The sequence below is a fragment of the Camelus bactrianus genome, chromosome 11 (genome assembly GCF_048773025.1).
Source record: "Camelus bactrianus isolate YW-2024 breed Bactrian camel chromosome 11, ASM4877302v1, whole genome shotgun sequence".
In the NCBI taxonomy this organism is placed as follows: Eukaryota; Metazoa; Chordata; class Mammalia; order Artiodactyla; family Camelidae; genus Camelus; species Camelus bactrianus.
In genome coordinates this window covers 50,939,554-50,958,905 of record NC_133549.1, presented here as the reverse complement: position 1 = coordinate 50,958,905, position 19,352 = coordinate 50,939,554, and the positions used below count along the sequence as shown (strand labels likewise).

Genomic DNA, 19,352 nt, shown 5'->3' with positions numbered 1-19,352 from the left:
TAGATAATTTGACTATCATAGATGATGCTATGTCCTTTGTGTTGCATCATATCGAAAGTTATATGATCTCTTAATTTTCTTGATGATACTAAGATTGACCCCTGAAATTGGGTGATGGCAGTCTTTTCTGCCCATTATTCAATTATATTTGTCTCCTTACATTAGAAACTATATTGTGTGGTGTTACTTTGGCTCTGTAAAAAAGTTCAGTTAGTTCCTTATTATCCACTCATCTATTAGTTTAGCACCATTTGTTGATCTTTGCCTGAATCAATGATTTTATTAGGGCTTGCAAAGTTTGATTTTTTTCTAATGCTATCTCTTTATGTTTATTAACTGATGCTTTCTGTTGAATTTACCATATAAAATTGGGCTATTTTGTTGCCCTGAAATACAGTTCCTGCAAGAAAAGTGGGATACTTAATCTCCCTCTTTACCAATCTTCAAAGTAAGGAACTATTCTAATAGCCACTTTTATTAAAGGTGATAAATGAGAAGCATTTTTTGTTTTCTTCTAACTTGTTTTTGTTCTCTTCTGAATATCTTTATAGACTTAGGGACTTTATAGACTTCATTTTATTATGGCTGCTTTAATTTACTACCATTTACATTTTTTTCTTTGATGCTCAAGATAGTCACAACTTGTCATTGGGATGTCCTTCATACTAGCTCCTATGCCTTTTTGATATAGACCGCTAATCTCTGTATTCCTTCCTTGCTCTCTGGCACAGAAGGATGTCCCAGGCTTACTTTGTACCATCCCTTCTGCAGACCTGACATCAACTGTTTTTCCAAAAAGTTGATACATTTTAGTGCATTATGATATTAGAGATGAAGTCAGGGTTCTTGGAGTGTTTACTACTGCTAAAGTGACCTGCTTTTAGGCCATTTCTTTGAAAAGACTTAGAAAATAGATACTTTTACAAACATGAGTTCATATTAATATTTTTAGTTATTACATGATTTCTTGATTTTATAATGATGTCTCTTTTCTCTTACAGTAATAATCATGAATCTTCAAATCATTAACATAACTTCATTGCTTTTTCCTGTAATATAAGGAAAAAAAGTTTAACGATATCAATACTGGTATTACTAAAAACAATCAGAAGTTTAAAATTCTTCGAATACTCTCTGCCAAGGAATACAGTAAAATTACATTGTCCAAATAACTCTTGAAATAAATCCTTTCTTTGGTTACCAATTTGATAATTTAATCAGGTTTATTTGTATCTCAGTTTTCAATGTATGCATCTCCCTTTCTCTTCCCCTTCTCTAGCAACGATTTTTATTTCTCAGTTGTCAGTTGTATATGTGTATGTGTGTTGGAGGGTTCAAATTCAAGCAAATATATGTGTAAATATTATTTCTTTTATAAAATACTATTTCTTTTATACAAAATGTAGTATACTGCAGTACATAGTGTTCTTAAAGATAGAAATACAGTACACATACAATATTTTCTTAAAATATATAAAAATGAAAGCTTTCAGTAATGTAATAATTATTTTTGAATTGAAAATAATATTGAAATCAATTCAGTAATGTAAATGCAGCAGAAATAAAGAAAAAGATCTATAAAAGTGCACTGGATTTGGTGAATTTTGAATTGTATTTGGAAGATGAATGGGTCCAGAAGTAGGTGGGTAGGGAACGTTAGGGATGGTCTTGAAGAGTGGCTTAAGGCAGATTAACTTGGCTGGTTTGAAAGGTCCATGTCAGAAAATTGTGAGATTAGAGAGGATTGATGGAGTTAAAGAAATAAGAGCTGGTATGATGGACAGAATGCATAGAAATGTAGATTATTGGTGCTTTTTAATAGTTTGATTCTTCTTGAGTGTAGAAGTTTGTTTTTATGCAGCTGTAGTGAATAAGTGAATAGAATGGGCAAGCTAAATATTGATAACCTTGTTTGGAAATGAGAATAAGTTTCTATATTACTTCAGTAGTATCAAATCAAAAATGCCAAGGGCAAGTGGTTTTCTCAATGTAACCATCATGAAGAATAGAAAATTGAAGTCCGAAAAGGTTAACTTGTCCAATTTATACAACTGGTTAGAGGCGTGGCCAGTTCCTAAATCTGATTTCCTAACTTTTAATTGTATCTACTTTTCTTTATACCATGGTACCTTTTACAGCCATGAAAAATGAGAAGTTGTGTAGCATGTTGTTTTGATTTTAATTTTTGGTTTTTGTCCTGATACTTTAGTATTGTAAATATGGAAGTTATCTTTTACCTTAGGTGCATTTTAAATGTACTGAGTGAAAGGATTTGAAAATTATTTTGTCATATAATTGTTTTGAGGATTTTTTGGGGGTTCATATATTTACTTGTATTTCTTAGTTACACATGATGGTTTATAAATAAATATATTTGACAATCTTTTGTTAGCATAGCTATAGTGGAGAAGGCTTTCTTTTTATAATCAGCTAATGTTTAAAATGTTTTAAAATGTGTACATGTAATTGGCATTGTTGCACATTTCAGATATTTCCTTGACTAAAGTGCTCAGATATTTATCCAAATATTATTGCTATGGGGTTTCCTGCAGAAAGACTTGAAGGCGTATACAGGAACAATATTGATGATGTAGTAAGGTAAGAACTCTTGATTTTCTGTTTCAAATATTGATGTACTATATTCATGTTGTATTTTCATTTAGAAAAGATTTCTAAACTACAGAAAAAGATGTACTTTGTGATGTAAACTTTATTTTTATTATGTTGGTGATCCACAAAATTGCCTTTTTTTGCTTCATGTACCTACTGGACCTCAGTGGGATACAACTTATGTGATAAGAACTGACTTTTTATATAATCAGGTATATGTGATATGATTTCATGGACTCCATAAAATGCCCCTCACCAGGTTAATGTCTGGATTCCTTTACACTATAATTTTTGTCTTTTGTTTCACAATTGGGTATTGGCCTTAAAATCCTTGAGTGAATTTATTCACTTAATGTATCCTAAAGTCTAGACAACTGATACCATGTAATTTTACATAGAGCAGTTTATAGTGGGGCATAAGTGTACCAAGTGCCTGAAGAAGTATTTGGTACAAGGGATCTAGAAAGGCATTGCTGGGCATACCAAAGCCTAACTGTCTGCTTTATAATTCTGCATGATTTTCTAAATGTAATTATCATTCAGTTCAGAGCACTAGCTCTCAAGGCCCATTTAAATACTTTTAAATACATTTATGACATGAGTATATGATATATTTTATGAGAGAGGGAGTTTGTGTCTGCTATGTAAATAGTCTTAGTATCTTTTCTGATTTCAAAGCAAACAATATATACATATAAATAAATGAACTGTAATAAAATACCAGTAGGAACTTTAATTTTTTGTTTGTTTTAGCTTTCATTTTTTTTTTTTTATTTTATTGAAGTGTAGTCAGTTTATAATGTGTCAATTTCTGGTGTACAGCACAGTATTTCATAATTGGCTTTTAAAAGTTAAAATTTTGGGTTATTCCCTGTACTCTGTTTTAGAAATACCTTTCTTGGAGACTTTCAATTTAAATATTTGATGGTTATGAGAATTAAATATTATTATGGGCAGGAAAGCACTTTGTAAAATATTATGTAGATGTAGAATCCTTTTTAAATAATTGTCTAAGTATATGAGCATATCTGTACTGTTATATAAGCTAGTCATAGTTGTTTTTCTAAGTGGTTAATTTTTAGCAATTTGCTTTGAACCTAAGTATATTTACATTTTTAGAGTATTGAGTTGTGTCCAGTAGATTTTTAGAGTGTTTATACTGTGTTCAGAATTAAATTTCAGTATCTTCAAGAAAACCCAAAACTACTTTATATTTTCTATTACGATTATAGATGGTACATGAGGCTGTCAGAGGTACGATTTAAGAACTTGAAAATAGGAAATGAATTTGCTTTCTCATAGTTAGGCAGGACACAGTGGAAAGATGCTTAATATCACAGATTTGTGGGATCGACAGCTTAATATGGCTTAGTCAGTGATAATACACATCTATAGAAAATGCAATGGGTGATAGAAAAAAGAAGGAGAGAAGTAAATTTTGAATCAGAAGAGATGGAGAATCTGGAAAATGAGCAGTGTAGTCATCAGATATGTTTTCTCTGCTATTGTGCAGAAGTGTTTATCAGGCCTCTTTATGGCCTAGATGAAACATCTCAGAAGTTGAAATACTTCATATTATTGTAATTCTGTATTTAGTCAAGTCAGATTAATGCTCATACTGAAAAAAAGTATGAGTACTCTGAGTAGAGGGGAAGTTTTCTGATCACTTTAAGGATATCCTTTGGTAGATTAATCTGGCATGCTAATTTTTACATTGTTCTCTTGTGAAGGTGAATTCATCTCTTCTGACTGAATTAGTCACTAAGGGTGATTGATCAACTTTTAGGTTACTGATAAAGTCCAGTTTCTAGATCTATACATATGATTATCAGATGTTAAATTATAATAACTTCACCAAGAAAAATTACTATGCTGGGAAATATATTGGTCTGTCATCTTCTGACTTCATAACCCCTCCCTTTATGCCTCTGAATTAAGATTCACACATGTAGTTTATAATCAGTAATAAAAGTTGATGTTTTTTTCTATTTCCTTTAATGTATCTAGTTTATTTTATCTAGCCTTTGACTTTTTCAAATCTGTTACTCTTGAAAAAAGGTTTATGTGAATGGATTGTTATTTAGCCAGTGGTTGCTTTAGCCAACTGATCTTGTCACCCCAGTGGTAATGGTAATAGCATATAAAAGTGAAGAATTATTAACTGAATGTAATAGCAATACTGTGCTTGTTTTGTCTTGTTTTTTGTTTCTTTGTTTTTTCCTTTTTTTAGATTGGAGGATGAATGGCCAGTAAGGCTTTGTTGGCTTGGGTTAGTCACCCAACCCCTCTTCTTTTATGAGAAAGGATGAACAGTGACCAGGAAGGAAGATGTAGTTTTTCCTATGAACGAAAATGAAAACAAGTAATTCCTAAGTAGTTTGCCTGTTAGGATTAACCTCTCCGTGGAAATGACTGTCTCCAGTACCTAAATAATTAATTTCCTTGAATGACTTATGCTATATTGGAGACACTAGGAATAATCAGTAGTGATTCCTTTTTGGTACAAAAATGGTAACATTTTGGTGGAAAATGTATTCATTTTCTTACGTCCTTTCTGCTAACAAAAACTATTTTCAATTGGATTTTCCTTGACCTTCTGTATTGGGATGTCTGAAGAATATTTAAAATTACCTTGTATTTTCGAATTCTGTATTTTTCCTATGATTTTTACCCTGAAGCAGGAAATACTGTGCAGAGTTAAGACTTTTGTTATACATCGTTGCTTTGAGTAAAATAAACTAAAATTGCAAATACCTTCATGCTTAAATTGTCCAGTATTATTTAACTGTTTTGAGATATGGTTTGTTGTAGCAGTGTGAAATTTTACACTTGAGGTACTCAAAGTATTTCTGTGACATATTTCATTTCTCCTTTCGAGGTTACCTCCTGGAATCAAGAATTAATTGAAAAATAAAAACGGAGAGGAAGAAAAGTGAACCAAGTTAAAATTTTTTACTATCTTAACTGCCAATGTTTTGTTTAATAAGCAATCAGAATTGACAAAGTAGGACAGGGTCATGTCATAGAAGGGAAGTTGAAGAGCCAGCTCTTGCCAGGTTGTTTTTTCTTCTTTCCTGTTATTTCTACCTCCTCTCCCCCTTCTTTCTTGCCACTAAACTCTAGCTCTAACCAGCTGGTAATATGAAAGTGTTTTATTTAGATAATTGACTATTCTTTGATAGGTATATTAATCTTATCCTTCAGGCAAATATTGAATTTATCTAATTTATATGTCACATGGTATAAATCTAAGCAGTCTTTAACAAATTGATGCTTCGTATGTTTAACAGACATAGCTTGAGAACTGTTCTGTACCTAATAAATCAGTAAAGTATAGGTTTAATAGAGATGAGTGAACTTTCTTGCAGAATCTTTAATGTGCTATTATATATTATAAGTCTCCCAAGAATGAAATTCTATGTTGCTTTCCTTTTCCCTTTTTTCTTTTCTTTCCCTTTCTCTTACTATCTCTCCCTTCTCTCTTTTCTTCTGTAGTTTATTAAGTAACATCTCTCTAAACAGTGTTCCTTGGAGCACAATTTGAAAATGGAAAAATATGCATATAACAATATTTTCCTCTAGTCTGTCTGTAGGAAATAATTTACTTATTCCTCTTTTATTGGAAAGATTTTAGATGTGGGAAGATTTCCATAATTATTATAAGGAAATGCTTAGTGCTCAGTCTTCTGATGTATAGTGATTTTTGAAAAAAGACTTTATTCATTGTCTTGTGTACTATCAGCTTTTTTACCCATATATAAGCAGCTTTATTACAGATTCAAGAGTCTATCTTCTCCTTTCTTGTTTTATACATTTTCTTCCTGAAGAAACCTTTCAGATATTCTTCTCTTAATTATATGTTGATCTCTCAGTCAGCCTTAATCGTATGTTGATTTTTTAAAAAAAATTTAATTGAAGTGCTGTTGATTTACAATGTTGTGTTAGTTTCTGGTGTACAGCATAGTGATTCAGTGATATATATATATATATATATATATATATATATATATTCCTTTTCGTATTCTTTTTCATATAGGTTATTACAAGATATTGAATATAGTTCCCTGTGCTACTTGTTTATCTATTTTATATAGAGTAGTTAGTATCTGTAAATTCTGAACACCCAATTTATCCCTCCCTATCCCTTTTCCCCCCTGGTAATTATAAGTTTGTTTTCTATGTCTATGAGTCTGTTTCTGTTTTGTAAATAAGTTCATTTGTGTCTTTTTTTTTTTTTAGATTCCACATTTAAGTGTTATACCGTATTTGTCTTTCTCTTCCTGGCTTATTTCATTTAGTATGATAATATCTAGGTCCATCCATGCTGCTACAAATGGCATTATTTTATTATTTTTAAGATTGAGTAGTATTGGTTGTATAGATATCACATCATCTTTCTCCATGTCATCTTTCAATGGACGTTTAGATTGCTTCCATGTCTTGGCTATTGTAAATAGTACTGCTGTGAACATTGGGCTGCATGCATCTTTTCAAATTGGTTTTCTCCAGATACTTGTCCAGGAATGGGATTTTTGAATCATATGGTAAGTCTATTTTTAGTTTTTTAAGGAATTTCCAAACTATTTTCCATAGTGGCTGCACCAAACTACATTCCCACCAACAGTGTAGGAGGGTTCCCTTTTCACCACACCCTCTCCAGCATTTATCATTTTTTGGAATTTTTAATAATGGCCATTCTGACTGGTGTGAGGTGGTACTTCATTGTAGTTTTGATTTGAATTTCTCTGATAATGAGCGATATTGAGCATTTTTTATGTGCCTATTGGCCATCTGTATGTCTTCTTTGGAGAAATGTTTGTTTAGATCTTCTGCCCTTTATTTGATTGGGTTATTTGGTGTTTTGGTTGAGGTTTTTTTTTTTTTTTTTTTTGGTTTTTGAATTATATGAGCTGTCAATCAACCTTAATTGTATGCTGATTTTCAGTGAAAAAGGAAGTGTTTGTCATCTCAATATTACCATTATTGGTTATTCAGTTAAAAAGAGTTGAAAACAGATTATTTAGAGGAAAGCTTCAAAATAACTTAGAGGAAAGGATATCAATTCCCTTTTTTCCAGCAGCTTTTGACTTCTTCCCTCATATTGCCTGTTTCCTGCTTCCTTTTTTTCTTTATTGAGAAGTAAATCACATAAGATAAAATTAGCTACTTTAAAGTGTACAATTCAGTGATATTTAAGACCTTCACAGTGTTTTACAGCTGCAGCCTCTATCAAATTCCAAAACATTTTTATCACCCCAAAAGAAAACCCTGTCCCAGCTGGCTCCCACCCACTTATTTTGTTAGTCTTGTTCTGTAGCAGAGCCCTGGATGGATTGGACAATGTTTATATTATCGGCACCAATCTAATTTTTGGTATTTTAGTAATAGGTAACACTACTGTGCATTTATTTCTATACATGTGTTACTGCTGTATAAGCAGTTTACATGTGTCATTAAATCGCTATAGTAAACTTTATCCCCGTTTCATAGATGGTTTAAAAGGAGCAAACTTCCCTAGTGCTACAGCTGGTAAGTACTGAAGCTGAGGATTGAGCCCAGGTCTGTTAGATATCAAAGCTGATTTCCTTAATAACCATAAAATCCTGTGTATCAGAGGACAAAAACTGGAAACTCTTGGGCTTATCTAGCCCATTGACGTCCTTTGTTTGGCCTCACAGTGTTGGTCCACATGCTGTGGGAAATCATCAAAGAAGGTCTTTTCTGGTATTATTACTATACCAGAACATTTCTTTAGGATTTGAGTGTCCAGGTTGAAAAGCTCTATATGGTACCAAGCACAATAAATGAAAACAGGCCAATACCGGGAAATTATGAGATTTCTTTAAGAATACCAGGAATAATGAGAACTTCTCAAAATCTTTAAGGACCATTTAGAAAAGATTAGGGATATCAATGGCATCTAAGTTCTTAGCAGTAGAATTAAAGATAGATGAGGAAGGAACAGCCTTTCAGAAGTTCTGTAGTCAGCCTAGAATTCTGTATCCAGCCAAACCACCTATCAAAAAGTAGAAAAAGACACTCAAGGCCTGAAAAAAAGGTGTCCATATAATATTTCTTAGGAGATTACTAGAAGATGTGCCCCAGCAAAACAAGAGAATAGATCATGAAAGAAAAGGGCTTCAATAAACAGAGGATTCAATTCAGAAGCAACAAAGGAAAGTCCCACGGTGACAGGCTGGCAGCAGTGCCACAAAGCTGAAGAGCAGCCAGTTCTGATTAGAGCAGTAGGACAAAGGGCTTCACGAGGAAAAAAAAATTGAACTGATAGGTGGATGTTGAATATTTGGGGGAAAATGTAGTAGATTCTTAGAAAATTTGGTGACTTAGAAACAGGAAGCAATTTTAACAAGTGTTGATTGATTTAACCCAAAATCATTTTACTGCCATTTGAAGGGGACTAAGAGAAGTGAAATAAATGTGTAGGGGCACTACTGGTTTTGTAAACCTCCTCTACCATGGCAGAAAATATGGAGGTGATTGATAGATCTATAAGAAGTATTACGTACATTATATAGAACACTGAATTAAATACCAGGAAACAGAATCAGTACTTGAGGGTAGTTGCTTCTGAGGAAAAGGTGAAAGTTTGAGGATAAAGAGAAGATGGAGATGAGTAATTTCTTTTATTGTGGTAAAATATATAGAAGGTAAAATGTACCTTTTTGATAATTTTTAAGTGTACAGTTTAGTAGCATTAAGCATATTCACATTGTTGTACAACTGTCACCACTATCCATCTCTAAAATTTTATCATTCCATACTGAACTATTGTACCCATTAAACAGTAATTCCCCATTCCCTCTACTTCCAGTGCTTGGAAACCACTGTTTTATTTTCTTTCTCTATGTATTTGACCATTCTAGGTACCTTATGTAAGTGGAATCATATAATATTTGTTTTTTTGTGACTGACTGATTTCATTTAGCGTAATGTCTTCAGAGTTCACTCCTGTTGTGGCATGTGTCAGATTTTCTTTCCATTGTTTGTATATACCACATTTTCTTTATTGGTTCATCTGTTGATGGACACTTGGGTTGCTTCCACCTTTTGACTATTGTAAAAAATGCTGGTATGAACATAGGTGTACCAGTATCTGTTCAGGCTCCTGCTTTCAGTTCCTTTAGGTATACATCTGGAAGCAGAATTGGTGGATCAAATGGTCATTCTATGCTTAATGTTTTGAAGAATTACCATGAAGAATTACCACGTTTTCTGTAGTGGCTGTATCATTTTACTTTCCCACCAGCAATGCGTAAGTGTTCGGATTTCTCCACATCTTCACCAACACTTGATTTTTCCTTTTCTTTGGGGGGGCTAATAGCCATTCTAATGGGTGTGAAATGGTATCTTGTGATTTTGATTTGCATTTTGCTAATGGTAAGTGATGTTGAGCTCTTCATGTGCTTATTGACCATCTGTATATCTTCTTTGGAGATATGTCTGTTCAAGTCCTGTGCCTGTTATGAATTGGGTGCTTTGTTTTTTGTTGTTGTTGAGTTCTAGGTGTTCTTCCTATATGCTGGATATTAATCCTTTATTAGATATGTGATTTGCAAATATTTTCTTCCATCCTATGGGTACCTTTTTACTATGTTGATAGTGTCTTTTGATGCATAAAAGTTTTAAATTTTGATTCAATTTAATTTATCTATTTTTTGTTGCCTGTGCCTTTGGTGTCATATCCAAGAAGTCATTGCTGAATCCAATGTCATGAGCTTTTCCCCTCTCATTCCTTTTAAGAGTTTTGTAGTTTTAGGTCTTTGGTTTAGGTCTTTGATCCATTTTGAGTTAATTTTTGTATATAATGTAAAGTAAGAGTCCAACTTAATGATTTTGTGTGTAGATATCCACTTTTCCTAGCACCATCTGTTAAAAAGACTGTCCTTTCCCTATTGAATGGTCTTGGCACACTAATCAAAAATCATTTGACCATATATACAAGGGTTTATTTCTGGGTTATCTATTCTCTTCTATTGGTATATGTCTCTCTATGCCAGTACCACACATTGTAGCTTTGTACAGAGAAAATTGGAAATCAGAATTTGTGAGTCCTACAACATGGTACTTCTGTTTCAAGGTTGTTTTTGACCGTTCAGGATCCTGTGAGAGTTCATACGAATTTTAGAATGCAAAAAATTTTCTGCGAAAAAAAAGTTTTTGGGATTTTGATAGGGATTACATTAATCTGTAGATTGCATTCAATGATATTGAAATCTTAACAGTATCAAGTCTTCCAATCCATGAATGTGGGATGTCTATTTATTTATGTCTTCTTTAATTTCTTTCAGCAGTGTTTGGTAGTTTTCTGTGTACAAATATTTCATCTCCTTGGTTGAATTAATACCTAAGTGTTTTATTCTTTTTGATGCTATTGTAAATTTCTTAATTTTTCTTTTTGGATTGGTCATTGTTAGTGTATAGAAGTGCAACTGATTTTTTGCATGTTAATTTTGTATCTTGTTACTTTGCTGAATTTGTTTATTCTAACAATTTTTTTGTGGCTTTTCTTCAAAGTTTTTATATGTATATGATCATGTCATCTGTAAACAGATAACTTTACTTCTTTTTTTCCAATTTGGCTGCCTTTTTTCCTTCTTACCTAATTACTCTTGCTTGAACATTCAACACTGTGTTTGAATAGAAGTGGTGAAAGCAGGCCTCCTGTCTTGTTATTTACCTTAGAGGAAAAACTTTGTCTTTTACCACTGCATATCATAGTAGCTATAGAGTGTTTTATTTTTTAGGGCCATATTACATCACAGCAATATTGAGCAGAAAGTACAGAGATTTCCCATATATCTTCTGCTCCCTTCCATGCCTAGCTTCCTTATTATCAGTGTCCCCCACCTGAGTGGTATGTTTGCTAAAATTGATGAACCTACATTGACATATCTTTATCATGCAAATTCCATACATTTACATTAGGACTCACTCTTGGTGGTGTACATTCTGTGGGTTTGGACACATTTATAATAACATATCTCCATCATTATGGTATCATACAGAGTAGTTTCACTACCCTACAAATGTTCCGTGTTCTACCTATTCACCCCTTTCTCTCCCCAGTCAACCACTGATGTTTTTACAGTCTTCATAGTTCTGACTTTTCCAGAATGTTGTATAGGTGGAATTATTCAGTATGTAGCATACAAAAACTCTGCTCCTATACAACATGGCAGTATATGAAAAATCCACAGCATTCAGTATGGTACAGCCACTGTGGGAAGACAGTTGGTGGTTTCTTTCAAAACTGAACATACTCCATACAAGCAATGCACCCCTTTGGATATTTATCCAGAGAAGTTGAAGACTTAGCTTTACACAAACACCTGTACATGGATGTCATACTTCTTAAATGTCTGGCTCCCAAAAGAGGAAAAGGGGGAAAAAAATGAAGTGGGGGTAGGAAAGACTGAATCTTTAAATCCTCTGGAAGCCATTTCAGTTGGTGGGGATTGCAAGAATGGCAGCCTGCTTCTGTGTCTGCACATCTGTAATCAGAAGCAGCAGTCAAGGATCAGAACACAGATCTCTGACATTTGGTGGACAAAGTCCCACAAGCTGGATGGATCAGGCTGCTCTAGAAATACATGCATGGCTGCCTGCTGAGACGGGAAAAGGGATGGACAGCTACACCACACTAAGAATTGAAATTAATTGTGATTTACTGTCCAGGCCTTCCCCTGGAAGCTGCAAGCTTTTGACTAGACTCCAGAGTTCCAAAATAGTTACATCAGAAAGATTATGCAAGTACAGTTTTTGTCTAGATAGGGAGATGGGTTCCCAGTGCTTCCTACTCTGCTGTCTTCCCTGAAGTAATTTTTTATTACAAACTTTTTGTATCTTTTGAAATACATATGTTTATATGCTATTTTGACAAAAATGCACTTTAGAAGCTTATTTGGAACTATTTCATAGGAATTCTTTGAGGAAAGTAGAGGCTTAAATGCGGTGTTATTCTTACAGCTGTCTTTAATGAATTCTGATTTTTATATATTGATATTTGAAGTAAGGTATAAAAATTAGATTTGTATTTTAGATTTTTTAAGTTTTGAGGATACTACCTCTCTGCTCTTGTCTATCTAAGTTTTTAGTCTCAACTTTCCAATTATCCACAGTTAAATTTTCCCATTTCCCTTTGGAAAGTGCTGTTTTCTTGCTGTTTTCCGCTTTTCCATTGTATCAAACTTATAAGGCAATGAGCCAATTGTAGGCATGAAATCCTTGGGAGGAGAGCGGAGGATGTGGGAGGGGCCGTCATGGTGAATATTTCCCCAAATAATATTCAAGTTCTTTGAGAGAACTTACCCTCCCTCCTTTAAAAAAATGCTGTGATATTTTCTTTTAAATAGATTGTTTATTCTTCAGCCAGTTTCACTGTTGCCAGAGTGCTAGATAAGAAATTACAATAAAGTTCAAATATTAAAAAGCACACAAAAAAGGATAATTTTACCAACTCTCACTCAAAAAAAAATTTATAGGAAAATACTCTAAAAGAAGGAAGTCAGGATTCTTGGTTGCACATGACAAAAAGTAACTCAACTTAATTAGAAGAGAATTTTTTGAAAGATATTTGATAGCTCATACCTAGAGAATCTGGCTTGGAAGATTTGCAGAAGCTAAGAGAAGTAAGGAATGGTCAAGAAGTAAGGACATTGCTGAGGACATTGCTGCTTGGACATTGCTGTCCCAGGTGCTTCCATGACTGAATTGGTCACTGCATTCATAAACTTTCAGTTCCTCTGGAGATTTCTCTGAATAATCTCTGACTCCTCTGTAACTTAACTTTCACCATCTATGATTCAGTGTCCAGAGCACAAGGACCTAATTGGTCTTAGGCCTTGCACATGTGATTGAGAAAAAGATGGGGAAGGGAATATTTGCTTCTAATCTTTTGAAATTCTCTCCAAATTGGAATGTTTTTGGATGCTAAGCAGCTTAGAGATGGCAAATATCCCTTACAAACTCCTCTTATTTTATACCTCTTATCCTCAGACCCTCTTCTCACAGTTGTCTACAATTAAAAGTTTCATCTATTTAAAAAATTGTTTTCATCTGATACATACTTTTTAAAAAATAAAATGGAAACATTCTGCATACTCTTGTATATCATGCTTTTTTTTTCATTTAACGTACTTAGGAATTTTCCATATTGGCGTGGAGATATAATTGATTCTTTTATTGGCTGTCTTTCATTCCATTTTATGATCATACCACAATAAACAGTGTTCTGAAACACATTTAGGATATTTCAAGTTACTGCTATTGTAAACAGTGCTCTAATGAAAATTTTTACACATTTACCTTAGTGTCCTTTTGAAAGTATGTATGTCCTTAGGATAAACTCTTAGCAGTGGAATGGCTGGGATCAGTAGGTCCATGATTTAAACTTATACCCTCAAAAATGGTATCATTTTATATTCTCACCCCTCTCACAGTCTTGGCAAACTGAGTATTATCAAAGTTAAACTAGTTACAGTTTGTTATAATTTGATTTTTAATTGCTTTTCTTCATTTGCAAGGTGAAGCAACTTTGTGATCTTTATTGGTCTTACATATTTTTCCTTGGTTTGTATATGTGTACTGACTATTATTATTATTATTATTATTATTATTATTATTATTATTATTATTATTATTATTAGTGGTGGTGGTGGTAGAAGTAGTAGTAGTAGTAGTAGTTTTTTTCTTAATGTTTTTTACGAACTCTGAAAAGTAAGAATGTCAGTGGTATTCTTCAGACAATTTTTATTTTTTAATTTTTATTTTATTATTGAAGTGTAGTTGATATACAATGTTGTATTAGTTTCTGGTCAGACAGCTTTTATAATTGCTGGGTTCCTCTTGTTGTTTGAGTTATATAACTACAGGATTCAGATGAAGCAGTGATAAAGAGCCTGGTGGATTATCTCAATTTGAATTATTGACTGCTGACTGTCTGCTTTACTGCTATGTATAATGATGGAATATCAAAGATTTTTGTTGGTAGTTTGTTAAGAAATAGTCTTTAAGAAATAACCTTGCTTAAAATGTCCAGAGAAGTGTGATGTGCTCACCATTCTTGAGTTATTGAATCAGCAATAGTCTCTTGGAGGGAGAAGACAAACGTGAAAAGGGAATTTAGGAATTCTTGCTTTTCTTCTGTCTCTAGCATTATACTACTGTCTAACTTGTGGAAATCTACCTTATTTATTGTTATTTTTGGTCTAAACATTTTCCCCCACTCCAAGCCTTTTCTTTTGTCTTTACTATTTTTGTGTTCCTTTATATACGCTACTGTTTTGTATTTATCTTTGATTATTTCCCTTTTTTTCTGGATACACACACATACATTTTAAATCTGAACTTTGTGGGTAAATTCTTTGCAGCTATACTGAGTGGCCTTCTTAGATAATTTCTGTTTTTCCTTCTTTGTCTTTTTTTTTTTTTAACAAACTAGAGTAATTTGTGATTGTTTATACAGAACTTTAGTTTTTAAAGCCTCTCTATGGTCTTTTCTTTTAGATTTTGAGTTACGAATTCATAGCCTGTTATTTAAATGAAGCTTTTGAAATCCGTTTTACTGATCTCTATCATATCTAACTATGCCAGTATTTCCTTCCTTGTCTGACGTGAACTCTAAAATTATATGAACACTTTCTCCCTGTTTCCTGGCATTTCCACTCAGACTTGTTCCTCATTCTTGGTTAGAAATAGTCCAAAGTTGTAGTTCCCTTCTGTATTTTATTAGTATACTCATAAAAGAAAAATACCAAGAATTTGTTAGAAAATTGCATATACTTGAACATACTTTTCAGTAGATATTTTGATAATTATAAAGTCCCCAGTTATTGCTGTATCTTTCCTGTTTTAATTTTATGCTCTATTCCAAGAATATACCCTCTCGTATTGTGTGCCAGTGGATTTTTTCATAGGTACATATCTTTTAGATTTGTGGTACCCTGTATGTTAGCCACTAGCCACATGTAGCTATTAATGTTTAAATTTACATTAATTAGAATAAATTTACTCATTGATTTTCATTTGCACTAGTCATATTTCAAGGGCTCAATAGCTACATGTGGCTAGTGACTACTGTGTTGGACAGTATGGATATAGAACATTTTTATCTTTGTGGAAAGTTCTGTTAAACAGTGCTACTCTAGACAGGGCTGTTTTATTTTTCATTCTAAAAGTTCTAATTCCTGAAGATGATGTATTCGTTCTGATTGCTATCTCTGATATCAATCAAAATAAATATGAGATTTTTTGAGGTGGCTTGCAAATTGGCTATCAATTTTACAAATTGATAGTTATATTACTCTTAAAAATCAACTTTAAGGTATAACTTATATGCAACAACATGTACCTATTTTAAATGTATAGTTGAGTGAGTTTTGACGTATATACCTTTGTGTAAACATGACCACAGTCAAGATTTAGAACATTTCTGTTACCATAAAAAGTTACCTAATCCCCTTTTGCAGTCCAGACAATCTCTAAATTTGCTTTCTCTCAGTATAGATGTTTTCCCTGTAATAGAATTGTATATAAATGCAATCATATATTATGTACTGTTTTCTGTCTTACTTCCTTCTTTTAGCATAATATTTCTGAAATTCATCTCCTGTTGTTGCTTATACCAGTAATTTGCTTCTTTTTATTGCTGAGTAGCTTTACACTTTATGGATATAATTTATTTATCCATTCACCTGTGTTGAGTTTTTGAGTTGTTTTCAGTTTGGGTCTGCTCTGAACAAAGCTGCTCTAAGCATTTGTGGACAAAATTATTTTGGACACATATTTTCATTTCTGTTGATTGAATACCTATGAGTAGACTTGCTAGGTCATATAATATATAAATCAATGAAACAGAGTAGAGATTCCAGAAAAACTCACATAAACATTTTTTGACAAAGATACCAAGATAATTCACTGGAAAAAGGATACTCTTGTTAACAAATGATGATGGAACAACTGGATGTCAGTATGAAAAATAAAATGAACCTTGACTTATACTTCTCATAATACAGGCATACCTCATTTTATTGTGTTTCGCTTTATTGCTCTTCACATATACTTTGTTTTTTTTTATTGTTGTTGTTGTTGTTGTTTTTACAAATTGAAGGTTTATAGCAACCCTGTGTGTCAGGTGATGTTTAGCATTTTTTAGTGATAAGGTATTTTTAAAATAAGGTATGTGTATTGGTTTTTAGACATAATGCTACTGCACACTTAATAGACTATGATATAGTGTACAACTTTTATATGCACTGGGAAACCAAAAATTTCATGTGACTTGCTTAGTTCTATAGTCGCTTTATTGCAGTGGTCTGGAACCAAACCCACAATATCTCTGAGGTATGCCTATACACAAAAATTAACTTAAAATGGATTAAAGATGGAAACATAAAAGTGAAATATAAAACTATAAAACTTATAAATCACTGAAGAAAATCTTTGTGACCTTTAGTTTAGCCAAAGAGTTCTTAGAGAGTTAATACGAAATTGACCATATAAGAAAAAACTGACAAATTGGACTTCATCAACATTAAAAACTTCTGTTCTTTGAAAGACACCATTAATAAAATAAGAAGGCAACCACAGTCTGGGAGAAATATTTGGAATGCATATATCTGACAAAGGATGTGAATTCAACACCTTATAATGTTGGTGTTACAAATTCGTAAGAGGACAGCCCTACTAAGGGCAAAAGATGTGAACAGAAACTTTACAAAACAAGACATAAATCATCAAAAAGCATATAGAAAGAAATTCAAAATCAATCATCAGGAAAATGAAAATTAAAACACAGTGAGATGCTGTTTCATATTTACTGGGATAGCTAAAACTTAAAGAGCTAATGGGTTGTCAAGGATGTAGATCAACTGGAATTCTCATCCATGTTGGTGAAAATGCAAAATGATGTAACTTCTTGGGAGCAATGTTTGGCAATTTCTTATTATTTTTAATAGCCTTTTGAATTTTTTTCAGCGAGTTATATAGGTCACTTCCTACACTGCTTACTTCTTTTTCCTCTAGTTAAATACCTCTTTAGACAGGATAGATTTTCTTTAATTCTGGGGATTACTGTCTTTGAGCGAATTTAATATAAAGCTCTTAATTTTGCTTTTGTATTTAACTTGAAATATGTAGGAGAAAGCAGTACTATGCAGTTTCAACAAGATACTTTTTTTTTCTTTAAGACTTTTTTTTATTGAGTTATAGTCATTTTACAATGTTATGTCAAATTCCACTGTAGAGCACAATTTTTCAGTTATACATGAACATACATATATTCATTGTCACATTTTTTTTCGCTGTGAGCCACCACAATATCCTGTATATATTTCCCTGTGCTACACGGTACAATCTTGTTTATTTGTTCTACATTTTGAAATCCCAGTCTGTCCCTTCCCACCCTGTTTTCCTCCTGGCAACCACAGGTTTGTATTCTATGTCTATGAGTGTTTTTCTGTTTTGCATTTATGTTTTTTTTTATTCCACATATGAGCGATCTCATATGATATTTTTCCTTCTCTTTCTGCCTTACTTCACTTAGAATGACATTCTCCAGGAACATCCATGTTGCTGCAAATGGTGTTATATTGTCAGTTTTTATGGCTGAATAGTATTCCATTGTATAAATATACCACACCTTCTTTATCCAGTCATCTGTTGATGGACATTTAGGCAGTTTCCATGTCTTGGCTATTGTAAATAGTGCTGCTATGAACACTGGGGTGCAGGTGTCATTTTGAAGTAGGGTTCCTTCTGAATATATGTCCAGGAGTGGGATTCCTGGGTCATATGGTAAGTCTATTCTTAGTCTTTTGAGGAATCTCTATACTGTTTTCCACAGTGGCTGCACCAAACTGCATTCCCACCAGCAGTGTAGGAGGGTTCCGTTTTCTCCACAGCCTCTCCAGCATTTGTCATTTGTGGCCTTTTGAATGATGGCCATTCTGACTGGTGTGAGGTGATACCTCGTTGTAGTTTTGGTTTGCATTTCTCTGATAATTAGTGACATTGAGCATTTTTTCATGTGCCTATTGATCATTTGCATTTCTTCTTGGAGAATTGCTTGTTTAAGTCTTCTGCCCATTTATAGATTGGGTTGTTTGTGTTTTTCTTATTAAGTCTTATGAGCTGCTTATATATTCTGGAGATCAAACCTTTGTCGGTTTCATTTGCAAAAATTTTCTCCCATTCTGCAGATTGTCTTTTTGTTTTACTAATGGTTTCCTTTGCTGGGCGGAAGCTTGTAAGTTTCATTAGGTCCCATTTATTTATTCTTGCTTTTATTTCTATTTCTTGGGTAGACTGCCCTAGGAGAGCATTTTTGAGATTTATGTCAGATACTGTTTTGCCTATATTTTCTTCTAGGAGGTTTATTGTATCTCGTCTTATGTTTAAGTCTTTGATCCATTTTGAGTTTATTTTTGTGTATGGTGTAAGGGAGTGTTCTAGATTCATTGATTTACGTGCTGCTGTCCAGTTTTCCCAACACCATTTGCTGAAGAGACTGTCTTTGTTCCATTGTATATTCTTGCCTCCTTTGTTGAAGATTAGTTGACCAAAAGTTTGTGGGTTCATTTCTGGGCTCTCTATTCTGTTCCATTGGTCCATATGTCTGTTTTTGTACCAATACCATGCTGTTTTGATTACTGTAGCTCTGTAGTATTGTCTGAAGTCTGAGAGAGTTATTCCTCCAGCCCCTTTCTTTTTCTTCAGTAATGCTT

General features: G+C 33.1%; 1 protein-coding gene across 1 annotated transcript in view; it reads left to right on the top strand.

Annotated features, from left to right (window-relative positions):
* PTEN (phosphatase and tensin homolog) overlaps nt 1-19,352 on the top strand; it is a gene marked incomplete at its 5' end in the record, with an annotated part of 91,129 nt that overhangs the window by 22,099 nt on the left and 49,678 nt on the right. The window contains one exon of the mRNA XM_010971256.2: nt 2,514-2,598. Coding sequence (XP_010969558.2) covers nt 2,514-2,598 — 85 coding nt within the window. The remainder of the gene's footprint in view (nt 1-2,513; nt 2,599-19,352) is intronic.